At 39.6% G+C, this 22,402-nt stretch overlaps 1 protein-coding gene across 3 annotated transcripts in view; it reads right to left on the bottom strand.

Moving 5' to 3' along the window:
• AOAH (acyloxyacyl hydrolase) overlaps positions 1 to 22,402 on the bottom strand; it is a 166,881-nt gene that overhangs the window by 129,725 nt on the left and 14,754 nt on the right. For all 3 annotated transcript variants that reach the window (XM_015065023.3, XM_015065022.3, XM_053218225.1), the window contains exons 3-4: positions 12,099 to 12,194; positions 2,877 to 2,943 (exon numbers count right to left, since the gene is read on the bottom strand). In XM_015065023.3, coding sequence (XP_014920509.1) covers positions 2,877 to 2,943; positions 12,099 to 12,194 — 163 coding nt within the window. The remainder of the gene's footprint in view (positions 1 to 2,876; positions 2,944 to 12,098; positions 12,195 to 22,402) is intronic.

Here is a 22,402-nt window from a genome sequence, read left to right as displayed (position 1 = left end):
TGAGGTGGGACTGTTGTTTGTACAGTTCAAATCTGTAGTACCTAGGACAGTGTCTTGTCTGTCCTCTCTCATCTTTGCCTTAAATGTCTCTTACACTTGCCACTCTGGCCAACTACAGAAGACCAATGGGTTTCTTAATCAACCCAGGCAATGGCCCTTTCACTCCCAGCATGCTTGGTAGCTAATCTCTGGCTCCCCCTTTTGGGTATCTGCACGCACTCTCCTCTTTAGCTTCTATGACTTTTTTCCATGTACCTCTCTGGTTCCATGATCTAGGCCCAACAGAACCTCTCCGCCAAGCTGACATTTCTGCCAGAGCACCTAGTTCATAATAGGTATATAGGCAGGCAGATTCAATAAATAGACTAAAAAGTTTTTCTTTTCCTGTTTTAATATGTTCAACCAATTTCTTTGGAGCTGTCTAGTCATATCATCTGCAGTGATAATTTTGTTCTTTTAAAATAATTAGTTCAACAAACATTTATTGAAGGACTTCAATATATATTGAAGGCTCAAATATAGCACCAAGCCCTGAAGATACAAAGCCCTCTCCTTCTCCTCCTTCCCTCCCTTCCTTCCTTCTTTCCACATACTCAGTATTTTGCTAAGTATCTGGAGATACAGAGATGAATGAAATGCATCTTAGAAGGTTTTCAATCTAGTTAGTAACTCAGAAAAAGTAAATGGAGAATTAAATTACAAACAGATGTGGTAAGTGCTGTGCTAGGGGTTTGCACCGGATACCAGGAATATGTGTGTGTGTGTGTGTGTGTGTGTGTGTATGTATGTGTGCACATGCACGTGTGCGTGTGTGTGTGTTGATGGTGGTGGGAATATCATCTGTCTTATCCCACCCTAAGGGCTAAGGTCAGGCAAGCTTCCAGAGGAAGTGGCCTTGGAACTGAGGTCTAAAGAAGTAGAATTTGTCTGGGGTAGAGGTTTTGAATGAATCAAGCATGGGGGAACATCTTATGCAAAGGTCCTGAGGCAAAAACCTCTTGGTGTGTATAGGGAGTTACAAGTGGTTTGGAATGTGGTGTGCTGTGGAACAGCCAGGGATAGTCTGAAAATGTCCTCAAGGACTGATTTATAAATAGCCTTGTGTATGTGGCTAAGGAATCCTGCAAATAGTGTGAAGACTGAAGAATTTTGTTAGTGCCATATTAGTTTGGCATTTAAAATATATTTGGCCAGCTAGAATGTGGATTATTGACTTGTGCCAATGGGCAAGTCTGGAGTCCAGTTAGGAGGCAGTAACAGGAATAGAAGTATGAGCTAAAAAGAAATGGTCCCTGCCTTCCCAACACTTGCACTCAGCGGCTCATGAGAAATCATTTACCATAATAGCGTGAGATACATATTAATAGAGGCAGGTGCACAGCATGACCAAACACTTTGGACTTTATGATTTTAAGCTCCTTTTGTCTTTAAAATTCTGCAACTCTAGGCTACCTAGTTGTGAGGAATGGTGCCTCTGAGCCTATCTGTTTTGAGGCTAATGGCATATAAAAGAGGAACCACATAAGAATGTTCATTGCAACACTGTTCACAAGAGAGAAAACCAATAAACAACTTAAAAACCCATCAATGGGAGAGTGAAGGAATAGATTCTTGTAGAGACACAATGGAATATTCTATACAGGCAGAGTGAGTGAATTATAGCAATGACACAACATTATGGATGAATCTTAGACATATAAACCCAAGTTGTAGGTCCCATAGACATATAAACCCAAGTGGTAGGTCCCCTAACATAGGAACTCAAGTGGTTAGTCCCGAAAGATTACATACAATGTGATACTGTCTTCATAAATTTAAGAAATGACTAAAACAAGGTATATTTTAAAGAAATATATATAATAAGTACATTAAAATTCTAATTATTTTATGTAATTATATATTACCATTAATTATAATTATTAATCATTGATACCTCAATTCATTGATATTTAATTAAGATTAATTTTCCATATTACATATTGACACATATTTCTTATATATTATTATACATAAATATATATAAATTTAACATATTAACATAACTGTGTGTGTGTGTGTGTGTGTGTGTGTGTGTATAAACTATAGAAAAAAGAAAACAAGAGAAAGATGAGCATGGGATTTATTACTTGGGTAGAAAAAAGCATGAGAATGAATGAAAGAGGGACTGGGTGGTTAGAGTAAGTTATAACCAAGGTCCTAGATTTAGTTTTGGGTGGTAGGTTTGGATGCTAATTACATTATTCAAAATAACTAAGTAATTAACTAAATAAAAAATATAAGAAAGTCATGTATGGATTCTTGTTGAGAAAATGTCATGAACAAGACGGAATAGGATTTATCTCATCCAGTGCCCTTGAGCTCAAAAAAGAAAGACAGAGAAGAGAAAGAAGGAAGCAGACATGTGATAATGGCACACGCAGGGGATCCTGAGAGGCAAGGGCTGGGGCTAGGGAAGTGGGGAGGGGCCAGGAAACCCATGAGGGAGGACAGAGGAGAAGAACCTAAGATGATGTGGCCTTGGAACCCAGCTGGGATTGAAGGGAAAGACTAGTACACTTTGGGGAGCTCAGGGTAAGGGGCCAAATGCCTGGGTCTGGACAGTAGGATCTAGTCATTTGTTAGTAAAATTTCTTCTGGAAGTCTCTTGAGGAGAAATAAAGCCAGATTCCATACTGTAATTCAAGGGGAGACTTTGCCTCAAATGGTAGTGGACCTGAGTCAGGTCTGAATGTTCCACTATGAACAAGAACAGGAACACAGCTCAAGTCCTTGTTCAGTGAGTACATCCTGCTGGCAGAGGAGTCAGCTGCCTCTCAGCTTTCCTGTTTCACCCATGTCCCAGCAACTGAGTAAGGTCAACGTGCCAGCATACTCACAGTTTTATGATGTCTGGTCCAAACATTTCTATCACTAAATAGCAGGTTGTCTTCAAGAACAGCTTTTCTAAAAAAAAAATAAAGAAGGGGAAATAGATTATTTTCATGATCATCTTTACTAAGAATTGATGATGGATGATTAATTTATCATTGATTCCAGTGATTAATTATAAGGGTTTGAGGGAAATGTTACAGTTAATGTATTCATTATTTCAGGTTTATGTGAATGCTACTTTGTTTACAGTACATGACAAAGATTACCAGTTTATTACAGTTAAATTTGGGGGTTTTATTTTCTTTTGTACAGCAAGGAATGTCTGAATTCTGGTGAAGATCTCCTTTGTTGAAATAAAAGAAACAGGACTCACGTTGAAGTAAATAATTTAAAATATAGCTTTGCTAAAAATACTCTTTTCTGGTGTTCATTTGGAAAAAAAGATTTCACTTTGCCTATTTAGTTTTTGCTGTTAGTATTCCAGAGATAAAAAGAGATGGTCAAAATGTCTCTGCACTGCCATCTTCACCAGAGAACACACACACACACACACACACACACACACACACACTAACAAAGCAATCTCCTTCCTCTCCATTGTGAGAGTACAGGGATGCTTTGTGAATTGATCAGTTTGCACAATGAAGCCTGTTTATTCTCTGGTCCTGTTTTTCCAGTTTGTAAGTCCACTGTGGAGCCTTGGGAATTAGGACCTTAGCACAATTAGGACAGATGGGCTGTCCTGGGAAGAGATGGGAGTCTCTCTCTGATGAGAATTTATCTCGTCATGCTCATCTCAAACTGCACTACCCACACCTTGCTTGGAGGGTAGGGTAGTAAAAGAATAGGATAAGTATGGGAAACACTGTCTGGTACTTCATTTTTACTCACTAGTAAATAATGTAAATATTATTGTTATATTACAATAGATCTATTAATAGGACCTTTTTTCCTACAATAAAGCAATGACTTCAAACACATTGCGTTTGAAGTAGGAACTTAAAATTATATCCCCACGTTGACTTTACAGAAGTGAAAAGAACCGTGGGGGAATACTATGACACTGCATGACCGCACCTTAGTTAACTAGATGAGATGGACAAATTCCTAGAAAGACAAACTGCCAAAATTGACTCAAAAATAGACAATCTGGATAGATCTATAACAAGTGATTGAATTAGTAATCTAAAGCTTCCCACAAAGAAAAGCCCACAACCAGATGGCTTCACTGGTGAATTATACCAAACACCTGAAGAAAGCATCTGAATAGGTTTTCTCCAAAGAAGATATATGGATGGCCAATAAGCACATGAAAAGATGCTCAACATCTTTAACTATTAAGGAAATGCAAATCAAAAACAAAATGAGATACCACATCATACCCACTATGATATGCTATAATAAAAATGACAGATAATAGGGGCACGTGGGTGGCTCAGTTGGTTGAACGTCTGACTTTGGCCCAAGTCATGATCTCACATCACGAATTTGAGCCTCACTTTGGGCTCACTGCTGCCAGGCAGAGCCTGCTTCGGATCCTCTGTCCTTTTTCTCTCCACCCTTTACCCACTCATGCTCTGTCTCTCAAAAAAAATTTTTTTTAATGACAAATAATAGCAAGTATTGATTTGGAGAAATTAGAATCTTCATACACTGCTGGTGGGAACGTGAAATGGTGCAGCCACCTTGGTAAATGGTCTGACATTTCCTCAAATGGTTCAACATGGGGTTACCACATGATACAAATCCACTCTTATGTATATACCCCAAAGAATAAAAAATATATATAAACACAAAAACTTGTGCATAAATGTTCACAGTGGCATTATTTAAAATAGCCAAGAAGTGGAAACAATTCAACCCAAATGTCCATTAACAAATGAATGAACAAAATGGGCTACATCCATACAATAGAATATTCAGCTGTGAAGAGTAATGCAGGTCTGCTACATGCCACACATGGATGGACATTAAAAACATTATGCTAAATGAGAGAAACATAATTCCATTGATATGAAATGTCCAGAAGAGGCAAATGCATAGGGACAGAAAATAGGTTAGTGGTTGTTTAGGGCTGGGGAGGATGGATAAGGACAACTTAGAGGTGTGAGGGCCCTTTCTAGTGTGCTGAAAGTGTTCTAAAATTCACTGTGGTGATAAATGCACATCTCTGGGAATATACTAAAAGCCATTGAATTATACATTTTAAATGGATGAACTGCAGAAGGCGAGAGAGAGAGAGAGAGAGAGAGAGAGAGAGAGACTCTTAAGTTGGCTTCACACCCTGGGCAGAACCCAACCCAGGCTCGATCTCACAACATGAGATCGTGATCTGATCCAAAATCAAATGTCAGATGCTTAACCAAATGAGCCACCCAGGTGCCCCCTCAATAAAAAGGTTCTAAAATAAAAACCTCTCTTTCCCCTGGGTGCTCCTTTACAGGGGCAGTGCAATGGAGAGTATCAAGAATCTATGATGTCATAGGATTCAGAGACCTGATTTCAGCATCCATGGACCTGCTTCTGACCTTTGATTGCTTACCCCTTCTGGATTTCCATTTCCTCATCTGAAAAATGTGGGAATGGAATTCAGTCTCCTTCACTAGACCATCTAGGGAGTTTGGAGAATTATGTAACAGATATTGAAAATTACATGAATTGGCAAAGCACTCTGGAAGCCAGTTTCAAGTATGGCCAATGTAGAACTAGTTGAACCAAAAGCTGGGCAATATTTACTCTTGCAGTACTGCTTGAAAGACAGAGGAAATTCATCTTCTTTCTGGTACAATAAGAGATGTTGGGGTGTGTGTGTATTTTCTTAGAACCTTGTTTTGTTCAGGTTGAAATGAGTGGCTGCAAGTTTTCCTCGCTCTCTGAGTAGGACCATCTGAATGATCAATTTCTCAGACAGATTCAGTGATCATTTCTCAGATGGCTTCTGCAATGGTTAAGAGGGAGAGGCTCCTGGAGCAATGGAATAAGAGATGGCCCCTTGAGAGCTAAATTATAGATCAGCACAGAAAGGTACAGAGTGGAGATGTGCCAAGCCTCCAGAGCAAGCCAGATAGGGCCCAGTCAGCATGATCAGATGCCACCTCACCGTTACTGATACAACCACAGAAAAGATTGGTACTAACATATTGCTAGTCACCTACCTGATATGAAATGTATACAGTTAAACCGTCTGTGACCAGCAAGGTACAGAGCAGTGAGTTTCTACAGTGTCAAACAGACTTGGAACAGCACAGGAGGGGGAAAAAAGTGGCCATTTTCAAGGGCAAAGGAGGGTGAAAAAGGAGCAAGTGAGCAGTTGTCACACATTAGATGTACACATGTGTGTGTAAATGAAGCCCAGGACATTCTAGGTTGTAAGTCACCTTCATGTTTTCCATGACGAAGTTTCTCATAAGACCCTTTGGAGGGAGTGTTTATGTTTACTCTCCTTCTACTCTCCTTCTAGAGAGTTATGTTTACTCTCTAACTAGTTCCTACTAGTTTGCTTGTAGACTTTCAGAACCTAAGAAACATGAGGAGAGTTGCCTTCCTTGTTTTAAATCTACATGTGTTTTTAACTATCATATTCCACAAAGATAAGATTTTTGCATAGGTGACCCAAGAAAGTGAAGTTCTAACCAGGCTCTCAGGGCATATGAGTCTGCTAACCCCTAGTGAGAATGATTCCATTAATCATTTTTCCATTAACAATTCTGATATTCTTCCAAGGTGTTTACTAATGAGAGCCAGAGGCAAAAGCAGCAGGTGAAACTGAAGGTCGGTAATGCTTCGCACAATTCAAAAAAATCGTCTTGCCAGGCAAAGAAAGGCCAGCCTGATTTACTGAGTGATTATTCTCAAGAATGTCGCTTACATGCTTTCAGACCGCTAAGGTTATGTCTTCTGAACTAGTTCTGCTTTGGAGGTAAAAGCAATACTATTTAAAAATAATAACTGTGTGTTGAAGTGTGTAATTTCACTTCCTCTGTCCCCCATTCTCCTGGCACACCAGGCAGAAAGCAATACTGGACACAAATAGGCACTATGGCTCAGGCCCATTTCGTTTTCAAGAAGGAGAAATCCTGAGCTAGGATGCAGACTATCTTTGTCACCCTCTACAGTTTCCGTGACCATCCTACACACAAATGTACAAAATACATTTATAAAATGGAAACAGTAATGCCTGCCATGCCTTTATGCATGTCAGGTGAAAGAGCTTTTAAGCTGAACTGAATATATTATTTCTATCCACAGGTAAAATATTAATTAACATGAAAACAACTGCAAGCGCCATTCTTAATCTTTTGAAATTCCTCCAGTTGAAAGGAAACCCACCACTGGAAACTGAAATACCAAGTTCGCTTCTCTTGGGAAGGCATCAACTTTTATTTTACCAGAATCTGACTTTCAACCTCTTATTCACCTTAGCAGACTCTGAAGTTTCCTGTGATGAGTCAGAAGGAGCCAAGATGGTACCTTGCATACCAGCGATCTTGGTCCATGTTGTTTTTCGTTTTGCTAGTATATTAGGTGAAGATAATCTAGGAAGAAGGATTTTTGCTGAGCCTTTCATTTTTGAGCAACATAACTTTGCCTAAATAAAGAACAAAACTGGGTGTCTCCACAAACCCCAAAACACAGTTAGGCAAGGATAAACCACTCACATCCGCAAGACATGTGGGTTATCAACATCTGGGTGGGAGAAAGTAAAGGGAAGCAATAGAATACCAGATAAACCTGAGAATGGGGGTGTCTCCAAATAGTACATAGGTATTGCCTAGAAAGTATGGTGGGCCAATTAAAGAAGGGAAGCTGAGACTGGGTGGGGTTTTGGCCACTGTGATGGCAGATGACTACAAGGGTCTTAGGGGTAGAAGGACTAAGGGGCTGGCATGGCCAGGCATCTATAATTTCTAGAAACTGACCTACCAGAGATTCCTTTTAGGATGGCATCCATGCTGAGGAGAAATTGCTGGGTTTGGAAACAAAACTGAGCTGGAGAGAAGCAAAGGAAAGAAAATCCAGACAAAAGTGGTCAAGGGAATAGTCAGAAACACCAAAAGTATGCTCCCGTGTGTGTGTCTGTGTGTGTGTGTGTGTGTGTGTTTTAACACTACATAAGAACAACAGAAAAAAGTTCTGTGCATTTAGAAACGTACCCTGAACCACTTCTCTTTTTAAGAGTTTTAGAAAACTAATTTCATATAAAAATGAGCAACAGAAATGTATCTAGGTCAACTCCCATACAAAGTTATTATAAGAAAAAAAAGAATAAGGAACAGAATCCCATCCCTATAGAGAGCAAAAGCATGCCAGAAAGTCAAGTCCAAAAAAGGATTAAAACATAACATAGTATTTCAAAATGAGCTAAGAAGCATTAATAAAATGCTTTAAGTCATGAAAGAACAACAGAAATCAAAATTAGAAAACTCAGACATGGACTAAAAGAACACAGGGAAGAATACAAGATTATAAGAGGAATGAAATCTAAACCAGAATGAACACAAGAAGTGAATACAACAGCTAATGTCTTAAGAAAAACTTTCAAGATAAAAAAATAAATGAAAGGATAGTAGTATTCAAGCAATAGGCAACATATCAAGGTTAGGCAAAGAAGATTCAAAATATGGATACTAGAAATCCCTGAAAAAGAAAACCAAATCAAGGAAACTGAACAAGTAAACAACTTTTCTGAAATTATTTAAAAAATGTATTTGAGAGCACACTGCATGCCTGAGAACATCAATATACCACAACAAACACTGAAGCATATTCTAGTTAGATGACTGAATTTTATAGAAGAAAGGAAAAAAACCTCCTTTGAACTTCTAGGCAAAAACAACAAGTGACTTATAAGAAAAAGGAAATTAGATTATCAGTAGGCTCTTTAAAGACACATTTAAGATACTTAGAGAAAGAAATTATATGGCAAGGATTTATGTATCCAGAAAAACAACCGACTTTCAAGTGTAAAGGGCACAGGCAGCTTGTTATTAAGATGCAAGAATTCAGGGAATAGTGTTCCCGTGAGCCCTTCCTGAGGAATGAGCTGTAGACAAGTGGACTAGAGAGGCATCCGCATAAAGGCTGGTAGTGAACGTCAATCAAATAGTTGCTGATGGGACTGAGACCAAATGGGGGTGAGAAGGGCATGGATATGGTATGGAATAGCCTTATGCTCAGGTCATAGAGAACAATGATTACAAAAGGTGGAGAAATGGGAACAGTATACTTAAAGGGCAGTTTTGGTTGCCTTCAGTGATTATAAAGTATATTAATGGTAGCAGTATGAGGATTGATATTGATATTCTGAGACTGTTATATGTCTAATGAGGGATAGGTGAAAGAGTAATTATAGGGTATTTTGTCCCTTTGTCCTTGAGAACTAGGACTTTGGCTGTGGAAAGAAAGATATGGATATGACACAGGAGAGATTAAGAAGAAAATCCTGCTAAAAAAAATCCTATAGTCCTGAATTTGAATTTGAAGTGTCAGTATGACCTCATGAGACATAAGACATGAGATATATATCTATATCTATCTATTCTATATCTATGTATATATCTATCTATATATCTATCTATATATATCTATATCTATATATATCTATATATCTATATATCTCATTATATTGTTATAATGATAGTTTTTAAAGAAAACTAATTGACTACTATGGGACAATAATAGAAAGGCAGCGAATCATTTGAAAATTGGCAAGTAAAGCAAAGGAATCAGGCATTTATCCTGCCTTTCCTACTATGAACAATACCATTATGGACTGTGGGGAAAACGTCTCTAAAATATGATGGGAACATGTGGGTGGCTCAGTCGGTTAAGTGTTCAACCCTGGATTTTGGTTCAGGTCATTATCTGATGGTTAGAGAGTTTGAGCCCTGCATTGGGCTTTGCACTGACAGTGTGGAACCTGCTTAGGATTCTCTCTCTCTTCCTCTCTCTGCCTTTCCTCTGCGCGCTCTCTCTCTCTCTCTCAAAATAAATAAACTTTAAAAATTTTTTAAAATATGATGACGACGAGGCAAAGTGTCTCTAATGTACTTCCACCACTAAAGATAATATAAATGATATATTAGAATAGCACAATTTTGCAACCCCCAGTGAACTAAGAGATCTGGTTAGTGACCATCGACAGCTGCTAATGTCACAAAAAGAGAAAGCCACTTATACTGGCCTCCTGACTAAAGAAAATATCACCACTTATTGTCTTGCCAAAGAAGTCAAACTGGAGTCTGATCAAGCCTCTGGATCTAGCTGCAATTTTCAGGAAATAAAGAACACAGAGCAATATATTCAATCATACCACAGGGAAGCAATCAGAAAAACCCAGACTGTGGGAAACTCTACAAGGCAAATCCCACAATTAAATTAAATGGAAAAGGAAGGGATGGAAAGAAAACTTATAGATTAAAACAGATTTAAGAGACATATCAAAAAATATTTTTTGAGAGTCTCATGTGCTACCAGCTGAGCTAGCCGGGCAGTCAAAATATATTTTTTAAAATGTTTATTTATTTATTTTTGAGAGAGAGTAAGAGCAGGATCAGGGGAGGGACAGAGAGAGAGAGAGAGAGAGAGAGAGAGAGAGAGAGAGACATAAAGAGAATCCCAAGCAGTCTCCATGCTGTCAGCATAAAGCCTGATGCTGGGCTCAATTCCAAGAACCGTGAGATCATGACCTGAGCAGAAACAGCCAACTGAGCCACCCAGGCATCCCAGGCCTTGACATATCAAAATTTTAAGACTAGGCAAGACTAGGATATAGCAAATGCCCACCTGGAAGATAAAACTATAAAGCAATGCAAAAAAAAAATGAGTACAGTAAAATTCAAGATGTTGTTCCTTTAGGCAAAAGAATGGATTTATGATGGAATGGGGCTTCTAGAGTAGCTACCTATCTGTTTCTTCTTGACCTGGGCTATGTTTACAAGGGTATTCACATTTTAATAACTAATAAAGTTATACATCTATTTCATGTGGTTTTCTAGGTTTGATTTGTTTCCTCCAAAAAAGGTTAAAAGATTACCCACTGAACAATACCATACATTGTTTATGGATTCATACAAGTGAATATGAAAGTATTAAATTTGACAAGAACAATACCCATAAAGCTCATGTGAGTGGTTCCCTCTGGGGAGATGGAAGGAGAATGGAACTGGGGGTGAGAGGAAGCCAAAGGCTGCTTCAAGTCTATCTGCCACGTTCTAATTCCACAAAAGAAAGATGATGTAAATAAGTCAAAATCTTAGCAATGATCAATCTGGGACGTTGTAAACACTCGTGTTTGTGTATTAGTCTCTCTTAGACTTTAGATTGAATTCCAAGAAATTTAGCTTGTGAATGCATATTGTGACTGAATGCAATAAATTTTCTGAAAATGCTTTGGTGCTATTGGAACAGCATGCTATGTAAACCAGACACAACCACCATTAGTCTGGCTTCCTTACTTTGAAAAAAATCATCCTTGATGAATTTGTTTCTTAACATTCAAGGAATGACAATTTTACTCTCAAAGAAGTTTACTCATTGTGGCTGTTCACCTAATAGTATTCTATAAGGGAAATAGAATCAATATTTTTTCAACTTTGTGGAGATGGAGAGAGAAATATACAATTTGTTTAAATCATCAATCATCAACCCATTCCTTTTTTTTTTTTTTTTGAGTATGGGTCAGATGATTTTATTGAGATCCAATTCAAATCCGTGGAAAGTTCCCAGATTATTTTCCCATTTGGGTTTTTTAAAGATCAGTTGTCCTCTCAGCCTAAATAAAGCTCTGTGTGGGTAAGGCTGTACATGTATCTGGGAATGTACATGTGGTTAAATTAACATAAATCATTGAAAAGTATCCATTTTTCATTATTTTGACCTTCTTGGTACTTAAGGCAATGAACTCCAGTTAGGCAAATCATTATAAATGTGAGATACGAAGCAACAATTGGTCATTCTACATTTTATTTCCTAAATGTCCTCAACAATCTCATTCTGCCATGGTGGAAAATGAATGTCAGGGGAAAAATGCCTTGAGTGGTGTGTGTGTGTGTGTGTGTGTGTGTATTTGTTTTAATTTCTATGAGCCCCATAAGAATATCAACTCACACAAATAACTCAGTCATATTCTCCTCCATAAGTGTGTGTAGGGTATAAACTCACTCATGATGACTCAAAAGTCAGAAAACAAATCAGACCCACAGCCACATGACCCTTTCTGTATTTACCAGGAAGGTAGCTGCACAGTCTCTCCATTGAGGTCTCCACCGTGGAGTTGTGAACTTGAGCAAGCTGTTCAATCACGGATACCACCGCCACACAGGCTGCAAGGAGACAGAAGAACATGTCAGCAGTGTCATGTAGAAAACTGTGCTGGAGGGCCAGGGGAAAGGAAGGGATGCGCGTGTGTCCTTGGGAACACCAACCTTTCCAAAACACAGAACTTTTGTTTGCCAAGCCTTTTAACATCTGCTGTGTGCATAAAGGCACCATGAGTTGTAGTGAAATGTAAAGTGTGCTAAGAAGATTGTATGTTTGAGGGTCAGAAAGACTGGTTGTCAGTTCAGTTTTGCCACTTGTAAGCTATAGGACTTTGTGGAGGTAACTGAATCTTTGTTTATATTCACTGCTTTTCAATCGCATAGAAGACAGACATGGCATAAAGGAGACAGTGTGGAAATAAACAAGTCAGCACAGAGCAGAAGCTCAATAGACACTGGTTTCTTTCCTCCCACCTTTTCTTCCTTTCTGCAGCAGCTGGTTTCATTGGGATTAGGATCATCCCCACCCCATACATACTCAGCTGTGACTTAGGGTCAGGTTTTTAATTTTAGAAAAGTGGTGGAAATTGCTCAGCCTTTAGAGTCAGAAGACCTGGAATTGAGTCCTGCTCTTGAATCTTGGACTCACCATCCAGGCTTTCTAAGACTTGGTCTCCTCACTGCAAAGTAGGTAATAAGTTTCCTATAAGAGGCTGTAATGATTCAGTGAGATAACAGTGCAATTGAACATGCCTTTGAAATCATAACACGAGTGTAAAGTATCATTTCACCTCCCAGCTAGAAAGCACTCTGCTTGAAAGCATATGCCAATATACTAAGTGTCTAAAAGGAACCTCAGATTAAATTAGAAATATATTACTTCACCAACCTTGGTATATATATGTGAAGGCCCAGAAATGCCAGGCTGACACCCTTTAGAAGTTTCTATCACCAGCCTTGATCTCCTGAATGCCTGGGAAAGCCCAAACTTCCTTTTTCCAAAGAGAGGGGACTCTTTCTTCTACACACAAAGGGTTGGTTGGTCAAAGATCAGTAAGTCTGTGAGAGGAAATTGTTAGGCCTCAGAGAGACAAGAGTGGCATTTATTAGCAGTGGTTGGTTTCCAAGGAGGAAAAAGAAGGCTTATATCCCAAATGAAGAAGTTCCAGGGTGCCTGGCCCAGTAGTAAACTCGCCATTAACCATCTGCTCAAGGTGCTGGGAACCCAAATTCACATGCAGTGTCATTAAAGCCAGATTTCTACCAGGACTCCTTGAGGGAAGGTGGCTGGTAACAGATGTGATAGTACAATTGAGCATTTCTAGACAGAAAGAAATAAAATCTTCTGTAAAATGCAGGACTGTCAATGAACGAGAGACTTTCCCCTTTCTAGACACTGCAACAGCTGATGAGGCTTTTGGCCTCGATTGCTCTGTATCCTCAGATAAAGCCAGACAAAGCTAGGCTCCCCTAATCTGAGCGTGATCTTGAAAACCACAATCTCACTGCTCTGAGAGCACCTGCGCATTTATCAACACCAACTATCAAGGTTGATTAGATGTGCTTTTAAGTAATCCATGCATTGAGGGTTCTATTACACGCAATGAATTTAGTAGCTGATACTTATTAGCACATTATGATCTAAAAAGCATTTTCATGTGTATTTTGTTTTATTTTAAAAATAACATTTCACAATATAATGCAATGCAATCTCATTTTAGAAAACAAAAAATACCGAATATTGTAAATAAAATAAACATCATTTAACTCACCCAGAGATAAAACAATTTCACTTTTACTTTAAATATATAAAATATGTTTAACATATGCGAATATTTTCAACATTTATAATACTTTTACCCCCTAATTTATGCCTCTGCCAATCACCTCTTAAGTAACGGGAGCTAAATAAATTTTAATAACTGCAATTGAAAGACAATGATAAATAATGAGATTGCAGTGTGGTAAGAGGATGCAGTGTGGTATAGTTGAAAAGGGAGAGGCTTTGAATTAAAAAATAAACTTGGGTTCAAATACTGGATGGATGAGTTACAAACAGTGTAACTTGAACAAGTTACCTCTCCACTGGAACTTCATTTTTACGAGTTTAGATTTGGACCAGAAGTTCCTTGAAGGTGGGAGAAGGGTCTTACTGTCTCTAACTTTGAATGCCTGATGCAGGGTGTGGTTTGGAGTCAGGGGACAGAGATGTGTGCTGACTTGAAGCAAGCTGACTGGAGAACCGGCAGAGTGACATTTCAGTTGTCAGTTACTGGGGGTCTCCGTAGGAAAAGGTTAATGAGTGCACCTGAAGTTGTGTTCAGACTCAGTCATCTCCCCAACAACGTCACTTACTCTCATTCCATCTTGTTGCAGGGCATGACTGCACTTCTCATTCTGGTGTGAAACAACCAGTGCCAACTCTTGAGTCAGACAGCGGATCTGATAGCAAATAGTCACGACTTGCAGCTGGGGATCACAGAAGGCGGTGGACATGGGGTTGAAATCTTGCATAACAATCACTTTGTGTGGCATCTCATCAATGAGCTGCTTCACCCAGCATGGACTTGAAACGAGGGTATGCATTTGTTTTAATCCAAGGCTTGCAAGGATCAATGCAAAGAGAATTGTGCCACTCGAAACCTCAACCTGCTTCTTTGTACTTATAGATATGGGTTTTTCTTTTACTCAGAGGAATCCCATCAAGGACTCTTATGACTTTGGTGGCTCCTTAGCACTCCTTGCTAAAATTGGAAATCATTAGATAAAAGGAGCCAAAAAAAAAAAAGTCAGCTCTCTCTGATGGAGTGGACCTTGACATCACCTCTGCTCTGTCCAGTGAAGAGTTATGATCAAAAGGGCTCTGAAGAAAACTGGGTAATGGGGTTTGAAATATGTAAACGCCCAGGTTGGACTCAGCTTTGATTTGAATCATGCTCCCTTGGACATCCTCACCCATATCCAGGGGCCTCAACTCCCCTTCCAGCTGGATTGTTAATTTAGGGTCTGCAGTGCAGTGTGTTCTGAATCCTTTAGTTGGCAAGAGTGGAAAAATTGACTTGGCTATAGTTTCTAATAAGAGGTTCCACTGTCTTGACAGGCTAAAGAATGTTTTCCCTTAGACGCATGGGCAGAGTAATTCTTCGCATTACAGACCATTATCTGGCTGCTGATAAAAGGCCTGGCTCTGCTAAAGTGAGTTTGTCCAAGCTACTGTTCATTTACAGAGAGTGAGAGCGGTGCACTTTGCTCAATGGTCACCATTCGAAACCTCACATATGGAAAATCTCTTCTCACGTGGCTTCTGAAAATAATGAGTGTAATAGAAACAGACACTCCTGATATTGTAGGAAAAGAAGTGAAAGGGACCCAATAAAAACATCTGCCACAGGGATCTGCTTCTGGACACATTCCTCTGGTAGGTTGCAGACTATACCCAGAATCCTTTTGAAATGAAACAGGACTTTTGCAACTCTAATTATAATCATATCCATGCTGGCTGGAAATGCAGCCAACTGCAGAGAGATGGCTACAAGATTTCCCATTTGTGTGAAGCCCACACTTCATCGAAAAGCCCAGAAAGCACTAGGCAGTTGTCAGAGACAGGGTCAGCATGACTATCCTTCCTTTTTGACCCTAAGTGGACACATAAATAATTCATCACATGGCTAGAGTGTGCCCTGCAGTTTTCAAAGTGTTTTGCATACATTATCATCTCATTCAAACTTCACAACAACTCATAGATGTAGGAATCATTGCTCTCATTTTACAGACCAGCAGACAGAGGCTCAGAGAGGTTAGCTATCTTGCCAAGGATGTGGCTAGTTAACAGGAGAGCTGGGACTGGAACACAGTATGTACTGAGTTCCTTCTAGATGGAGGCACTGTGCTGGGCTGTGAGTAGGTGCTGAAAAAAAACTGATATGGTTCCTGCCCTCTTAGAGATCATGCTGTAATGGAGAAAAGTGATGGTAAACAAACAAACACATAATTATAAATAATTTTAGGAGCCATGAAGAAAAGGAACAGGGTGAAATAGCAGAGGGTAATGAAGATGGGGTGGTATAAACCTTCTTAGCTAGAGCCAATAAAGAGGGCTTATCTGGAGAACGCACACAAAAAAATGGCTAATATAATGGAAAGGATCATAAGGAGCTGGGGACAAGCTTGGTAAGAAGTGGGGGGAGCTGATGCCACCTCATGGCCTAAAGCTAGGAAAACCTGGCACCAGAACCCAATGGTGAAAGATGAAGTGCAGGGAAAGGAAGATGTCAGTTTCATGGGCTTTGTAGACTGCAAAAGAGCCAGGGATTTTTCCAGAGAGCAATGGGGAACCATGGCTGGGTTTTGTGGAAAGAGCTGCTGCTATTTGATCTATGTCTTAAATTATCATGTTGGCTGTCACAGGGAGGAAGGTACTTAGGGGGGCAAAGGTGGGAGCAGAGAGATGAAGTAGAAGGCTATTTTGGTACCAATCCAAGTGGTGGATTGGAGAGTAACGAGTGGCAGGGGGGACAGAGAAAAATAGACAGATGTGGGATCTATTGTGGAGGTTAACCCAATACAATTTATTAATGAATTGGCATGTGAAGGAAAGAAGTATGAGGACAAGTGAGAATCAAAAATGATTCATTTATTTGTGGTTTGGGCTCCAGGGAAGGGTCGAGCACAGGTTTTGGGACCATACCACACCTGGGTTTGGGTTCCTGAGTCCCTATGCACCTGGGTGACTTTGTATGTCCCCCCTCCCACCACAATAGCGCTCCTCAAGCAGCTAAACTCTGTTTTCCTCAGATTTCCCTGCTTGTGTGGGAGCAGAAGATATGGCTTTACATGTTTACACTCTCCTAGGCCTTTCTCATGTTGGTGAAAAGAAAAGGAAATAAGGTATGAAAATAGTCACTTAAAATTACCTTCCTACCAGTTTTGTTTCCCTACGATAGTAGTTACTAACTAGTACACAACCCAGATATGAATATTACACCTTCACCCCTTTCTTTTCCTCGTCTCATGAGTCCGGACATGGATAGGGAGAGGTTGGTAAGAAGAAAAGAGAGTGGAAGGGAGTAATGAAGGGAGAAATTATGTTATAGTAGAGAGTAGAAGAATTTGGGGGTCAGACAGACCTGGGCCTGCTTCTCTGACTTATGAGCTGAGGTATCTGGCAGGATGATTAACCTCTCTGGACCCAGATTTTGTCACCTACCAAATGGAATAATAATGCTCACTTGTGTGTTACACTAAACATGGCCATCTATTCCAGTCCTCTGAATCTGGCCTTGTAACTTGTTTTATCAGTAGACCATGGAGGAAATGACAGCATGTCAGATCTGAACTCAGGCCTCAAGAGGCCTTGTAGCTTCCATTTTTGCCCTCTTAGAACGTTATAGCTGTGAGCTTGAACCTGCTGGAGAGGCCACATAAAGGAAAATCAAGGTGCCCCAACCAACAGCCTGCCAACATTTGTGAATGAGGCCATTCTAAATCATCCAGCCGCTGTCATTCTGCCATCTACCAAGTGAGTGCAGCAGCAGGAGTGAGCCCAGGGGATCTCCAGTGGGAGGATCACCCAACTGTGTCCAGCCCAAAATTGCCAGCCCATAGAATTATGAGCTAATAAATGATTGCTGTATAAGTGTGGAGTAGTTTGTAATTCACCACAGGTTATCTGCCATTCCTGGCAAAAGCATTGTGGGAATTAAGTGATACAACACACAAATGCATATGCTATCTAGCAGAGTAGGCATTTAACAAATATCTACTGTCAGTTTCTACTCCAGGTGCTGAGACCATTCGGCCAAGACATATTCTCTGTGATTCTTTTTAAAATAAAAACTCAGAAACTTATCTTTGAAAAACATATTGCTGTACCAACAGTGTTTTTACTTTTCTATAGCTGAATTTGCTTTTATTGCCTGTAGGTAGTATTTTCACTACATTTGGGCAGATTAGGGTCTGTGGCTTAACCCCATCATCACCTAGAACATTGTCTTTATGAGAAAATGTGCAGTGAGTTCCAAACTGCCAAATTTCCCAAGAACACTGGCAATGAGAGAGGCACTATATTGGGCAATTTCCTAGTGAGAACAGAGGCTGGGGGTATTCAAGGGTGAGGAGTATTGGTGAGAGGAAATAAGCAGACTGTGTTGAGAGACCCAGGATGGTTGGCCTGACTAATTTAGAAATATATAAAAAGCTAATAATAAAGAGATGAGAGTAAAGACAGGAACCATTCCATCCTGTTTTTAATTCAACACATGTTTATTAGCACCTACTATATGCTCAGAAGTTTGAGGATACAAACATGAATAAAAGAAATCACAGACCAGGAGGAAAGCCTGATGATGAGAAAAACAGTCTAGTTATGGCAACCCGTGAGTGCTATGGTAGAGGGAACTGTTAGTGTTTTGGAAGCATAGAGGAAGAAGAAACTAACTCTGGGAGGGGCCAAGATTGCAGAACAGCATGGAAGGTTTTTTGTGTGTCTCTCATCCTTGAAATACAGCCAGATCAACACTAAACTATCCTGAACACGTACAAAACTGACTTGAGGATTAACACAACAATCTGCACAACCTAAACCAGAGAACTCAGCAGGTATGAGGTGTGGGGAGGTGAACTGGGGGAGAGAGAAGCCACTAAAGTCAGGGAGCTGTTTTTTGTTCAGAGAGAGGACAGAAACAGGGGTGGGGGCAGGGGGTAGAGTAGGAAAGCAGCTGGAGAGAAAAGAAAGAGTATGCGAGGGACTGAACAAAAAAAGGGGAAAGGAGAAAGGAGAGGGTTTAAATTCCATTAAGACTCTATAAACAGGGGGAGTACAGAATCTGAAACTCCACAGCTCGATACCTGGTGGTGCTCTGTTGGGAAGGGCAAATCCCCCGGAGCAGAGAGCGAGGTCCGAGGGGGTCTCAGTGGACCCTGGAGAACAAACACATTTGCTGGTGCTGGAACAAGGTCATTAAGGGTGAAGCCTGGTGCCAGATATGTGTCATGATTTTCCATAACCCCTGAAATGCTGCTGCTACACAATCACGTGAACTTTTTCTGGGGCAGGCCGGCAGTCTGGGGCAGGCTGGGGCCACAGTCTCTGGACATCAGTGGCAGCACAGTCCTGAGAATGTCCCTGGGTGGGGCCGGCACTCGGCCATTGCTCCGTGAGACCCTCACCTAGAAGGTCTGAGCGGGTCAAAGCTTCAGTCCTTCAGAAGTGAGGGGTTGGGAAACACAGCCGCATCAGAGATAAAACTCAGGAGGGAGGTGCCACCTGGCAACATGACAGCTTGGTCACAGACAGTGTAAAAGTGGGGAGTAGACAGAAGCTGGAGACAAAGGACAGGTGCGCGATTGCTGGTCGGGAAGAGCACAGAGTTCCAATACTTCACCCCTCCCACGCATGCGCATACACAACTACGCCTGCCACAACAATCCACTCCAGTAAGCTAAGCAGCCCCACCTAGTGGAGAGCAGATCCCTTACACTAAGCCCCGCCCAACTGGGCCAACGTCACTCTTCAGGAACACCGCAAGTCTCTGCACCTGCTTAGTTTACAGTCTATAACGTGCTTCATACTTTGACTTCTAGGGGAAACTGATGTAATTTCAATAGTATTACAGTATATTTGCTGGTCCATCTATTCAAATTTTTTTCTTTTCTTATTCTTGAATACAGAAAGAGAAAATATTTATTTTTATTTTCCATTTTTATTAAAAATAGTTTTAATTTTTTCTACTATATTTTTTACTTTTTTGGTAAATTTTTCAAATTATATTTTACTTACATCATTTCACTTTATTTCATTGTATTCATTTTTTTTCAAACCTTCAAACTTTTTTTTCTTATCTTTTTGTTTTTTCTCTAATCTATCAAGCTCCTTCCAACAACCAGACCAAAACACACCTAGGATCCAGCAACTTTTATTTGATATTTTTTGGGTTGTTTTTAATTTTTAATTTTAATTTTTTTACCTTATTAATTCCTTTTCTTCCTTCAAAATGATGAAATGAAGGAATTCACCCCAAAAGAAAAAACAGGAAGAAATGACAGCCAGTGACTTAATCAACACAGATACAAGCAAGATGTCTGAACCAGAATTTAGAATCATGATAATAAGAATACCAGCTGGGGTTGAAAACAGATTAGAATCCCTTTCTGCAGGGATGAAGGCTAGTCAGGATGAAATAAAATATGCTATAACTGAGCTGCAATTTCAAATGGATGCCATGGCGGCAAGGATGGTTGAGGCAAGCAGTGATATAGAGGACAAACTTATGGAGAACAATGAAGCAGAAAAAAAAGAGGGAGACTAAGGCAAAAGATCATGATTTAAGAATTAGAGAAATGAGTGACTCATTAAAAAGGAACAACATCAGAATCACAGGGGTCCCATAACAGGAAGAGAGAGAAAAAGGGATAGAAGTGTTATGTGAGCAAATCATAGTGGAAAACTTTCCTAACCTGGGGAAAGACAGAGACATCAAAATTCAGGAAGCACAGAGGACTCCCATTAGATTCAGCAAAAACCGACCATCGACAAGGCATATCATAGTCAAATTCACAAAATACTCAGGCAAGGAGAGAATCATGAAAGCAGCAAGGGAAAAAAAAGTCCTTAACCTACGAGGGAAGACACATCAAGTTTGCAGTAGACCTATCCACAGAAACTTGGCAGGCCAGAAAAGAGTGGCAGGATATATTCAGGGTGCTGAATTGGAAAAATATGCAGCCAAGAATTCTTTATCCAGCAGGCTGTCATTCAAAATAGAAGGAGAGATTAAAAGTTTCCCAAACAAAAATTAAAGGAGTTCATGACCACTAAACCATCCCTGCAAGAAATTTTAAGGGGGACTCTCTGAGGGGAGAAAAGATGGGGGAAAAAAAGATCAAAAGCAACAAGACTAGAAAGGACCAGAGAATACCACCAGAAACTCCCAACTCTACAAGAAACATAATGGCTATAAATTCATACATTTCAGAACTACTCTAAATGTCAATGAACTAAATGCTCCAATCAAAAGACATAGGGTAACAGAATGGAAAGGAAAACAAGATCCATCTATATGCTGTTTACAAGGGACCCACTTTAGACATAAAGACACCTTCATATTGAAAGCAAGGGGATGGAGAACCATCTATCATGTCAATGGTCGCCAAAAGAGAGCCAGATTAGCTGGATTTTTTTTTATATCAGACAATCTAGACTTTAAAATAAAGACTGTAACAAGAGATGAAGAAGGGTATTATATCATAATTAAGGGCTCTATCCACCAAGAAGATCTAACAGTTGTAAATATTTATGCTCTAAATGTGGCGGCACCCAAATATATAAATTAATCACAAACATAAAGAAACTTATCGATAATAATACCATAATAGTAGGGGACTTCAACACCCCACTTACAACAATGGACACATCATCTGAACAGAAAATCAACAAGGAAACAATGGTTTTGAATGACACACTGGACCAGATGGACTTAACAGATGTATTCAGAACATTTCATCCTAAAGCAGAATATACATTCTTCTCCAGTGCACATGGAACTTTCTCTGGAATAGATCACATACTGGGACATAAATAAGCCCTGAACAAGTATAAAAAGATCGAGATCATACCATACGTATTTTCAGACCACAATGCTATGAAACTCAAAATCAACCACAAGAAAAAATTGGGGAAGGTAACAAATACCTGGAGACTAAAGAACATCCTACTAAATAATGAATGGGCTATCCAAGAAGTTAAAGAGGAAATAAAAAGTACCTAGAAGCCAATGAAAATGATAACACCACAGTCCAAAACCTCTGGGACACAGCAAAGGCGGTCATAGGAGGGAAGTATATAGCAATCAAGGCCTTCCTAAAGAAGGAAGAAAAGTCTCAGATACACAACCTAACCTTACACCTTAAAGAGCTGGAAAAAGAACAGCAAATAAAACCCCAAACCAGCAGAAGACAGGAAATAATAAAGATTAGAGCAGAAATCAATGCTATCAAAACCAAAAACAAAACAAAACAAAATAAAAACAAAAAAAAAAAAACAAAAAAAAACAACAACAGTAGAACAGATCAATTAAACTAGAAACTGGTTCTTTGAAAGAATTAACAAAATTGATAAACCCCTAGCCAGTTTGATCAAAAAGAAAAAGGAAAGGACCCAAGTAAATAAAATCAAGAATGAAAGAGGAGAGATCACAACCAACACAGCAGAAATACAAGCAATAATTAGAGAATATTATGAGCAATTATACACCAATAAAATGGGCAATCTGGAA

This window comes from Acinonyx jubatus, chromosome A2 (genome assembly GCF_027475565.1).
Source record: "Acinonyx jubatus isolate Ajub_Pintada_27869175 chromosome A2, VMU_Ajub_asm_v1.0, whole genome shotgun sequence".
In the NCBI taxonomy this organism is placed as follows: Eukaryota; Metazoa; Chordata; class Mammalia; order Carnivora; family Felidae; genus Acinonyx; species Acinonyx jubatus.
Note: the sequence above shows the minus strand (reverse complement) of the source record. Positions and strands in the feature narration are given on the sequence as shown.